The sequence below is a fragment of the Pteropus vampyrus genome, unplaced genomic scaffold, assembly GCF_000151845.1.
Source record: "Pteropus vampyrus isolate Shadow unplaced genomic scaffold, Pvam_2.0 Scaffold158, whole genome shotgun sequence".
Lineage (NCBI taxonomy): Eukaryota > Metazoa > Chordata > Mammalia > Chiroptera > Pteropodidae > Pteropus > Pteropus vampyrus.
Window position 1 is genome coordinate 1,850,837 of NW_011888939.1, and position 2,248 is coordinate 1,853,084.

Below are 2,248 nucleotides of genomic sequence, written 5' to 3' on the forward strand. Positions count from 1 at the left end.
GCTTGGATGCTGGCGTGTCTCACTGCCCGTCCTGTAACCACCTTCTGCTAAGGGAGGTACCTGCATGGGGACCCCCACAGCCATGCCCTCCATATGCTGGGCACCTGTCCAAGGGCAGCTGTCTTTGGCCAACTGATGACCTATGATTGACATGTCCTGGCTCCAAAGGACAGGCAGGATGGGTCGCAGCCCTTCTCGCTGGGATTTAAAATAAAAATACCAGCGGGGCCATCACGTCTAGGTGGCCATAGGCAGGAAAAGTAGGAACGTGCAGAATCGATGAGCCAGAGGAAGGCAGGTGAGCGCTGTGCAGGGAGTGGGCACAGGTTCAATGCCATGCAGCCTGGCGTGCTGGGTTCTAGCTTTCCCGAGGTCCTGGCTAGTCCCCAAATGCCACGTCTGGGAGGCTGGAAAACCCTGATTTCGCCCAGCCAGCTGAGCACACCTGGGCTCTTCCCTGGGGCTCTGGGACAGCGGCTTTGTCAAAAGGAAATCAGAGGGTAGGGCACCGTCTCCTCTGTGGAGACCTGAGCCTTTTCTCAGAGCTCTCAGGGCCAATGGACAGAGGCTGGGCCCCTCGCTCCCGCTGCGAGTCCCCAAGGACGTCAAGTGCGTGCAGCCTGTAAGGTGCGGGCTGAACACCTGTGGGCTCTGCCAGACCTGCAGCACGGATGACTCTTCTTCTGGGGTGCTGAGAAGGGGGGTGAGAGGTGAAGACAACCCCGACACCGGTGCTCACCGCACCCCGCAGGCAGGGAGGTGAGGAACCGGTGCAGAACAGGTCAGCCAACCCGACAGCAAACAGTGCCAGGAGGAGCCACTAGGTGGCCCCTGCTCACCTGTCCAACCGCCCTCTGCAGGCCAGCGAGTAGACAGATACTCCAGCCAGCGTCCTCCGGTTTGCACCTGCCAGCTGTGCAGGCTACTGTCACTCTCCATTCTCTGCCTGCAACATCCAGATGTCCCCGCCTTCACAGCCCGGTTCATGCTTCTCCTTTCCCAGGATGCCTTCCGGGACAGCCCAGAGGACATACCCAGAACCTCTGCTGGCCCTTAGCACCCCCGCTCCCTGCGCCCAGAATCTCAGTGCAGGTTCCCCTCAGGATGGCCTTTCCTCTGCGCATAGACTGGTGGAGTTTACACCCTCTCCTCAAATTAAAATCACAGACCCCAAGTCCTAGGCACATGCCTGCAAACCTCACAGTCCCCACTGAGGAGGGGGAAGTTGCGATTTCTTGTTTAATGGGAAAACTGAGGCTGGAGAAGCCAGGAAATCTGCCCAAGATCATAGCAGAAAAGTTCGAAGCTTGCTCAGGGGCTCCAATCCTCTCAGAAATTCACAAGAACCCTTCTGAAGAGGGTGCGTTACCCATGCGAGGTGTACACGCAGGGAACACCTCACTTCCCACAGCAGCCTGGGGGCTAGGCAGGGCTGTACATTCCACACGGGTCCCTTCACTCCCGGCTAGTGCTATGGGACTCTCTCCAGGTCCCTGGGCAGCCTCCTTCCTGTGTGAGGTGCAGCGGGGCCCCAGTGGGGCCGCAGGTGGGGCCGCAGAGCAGCCCTGGGAGGAAGAGGAGGCAGTGGACAAACAGCTAGGAGGGTGGTGAACCCAGCTTCTAGTGGGTGAGTGACAGTCACTCAGATGGCATGGGGCACGAAGTCCCCCAGCACAAACTTTCTGGGCCCCGGGCACAGCCCCCACCCCTGGGCAGCCCGCTCTGCCAGAGCAGGGCGTGGAGAGGGGCTGGGACACGGACGAAGATGGGACGACAGACTGGCAGCCAGTAGGGGAGACGTGAAGACTGTGCCAGGGAACAGTGTGGCAGGCCAAGGCGCCGCGGGAGCCGGAAAGCAGCTTTGGGGAGAAGCAGGGGAGGTAATGCGAGGAACGGGGGTGTCTTTTCTGCAGCTGGGGGTTCAGCAGATAAGGGGCGGGAGAGGGCCAGTCCGCCTGGCTTCCGCGAGGGCCCCGGGAGGGGGCGGCCGGCTGGGAACGCGGCGTCGGGGGTGTGGGCGCCTCCGGGGAAGAAGCCACAAAAGCAGCTCGTTAACGAGGCCGATGAAGGACTTCGTCAATTACCTCGGAAGGCCGCTCCCGGCCGGTCCAATGCTTTTCAAAGTGCTGCCGGTGGGAGGGGACGACTAAGAAGCCCCCCCAGGGACAAATCCCTCCTCTGCGGGGCAGAGAGGGAGGCGGGAGAAGGAGGCGGGGGCTGAGACGGCGCGCGGAGCCCTAGGGCACGC

The 2,248-nt window shown here is 61.5% G+C and overlaps 1 protein-coding gene across 1 annotated transcript in view; it reads left to right on the plus strand.

Moving 5' to 3' along the window:
• FIBCD1 (fibrinogen C domain containing 1) overlaps positions 1–2,248 on the plus strand; it is a 36,710-nt gene that overhangs the window by 2,055 nt on the left and 32,407 nt on the right. The window contains exon 3 of the mRNA XM_011370056.1: positions 553–622. Coding sequence (XP_011368358.1) covers positions 553–622 — 70 coding nt within the window. The remainder of the gene's footprint in view (positions 1–552; positions 623–2,248) is intronic.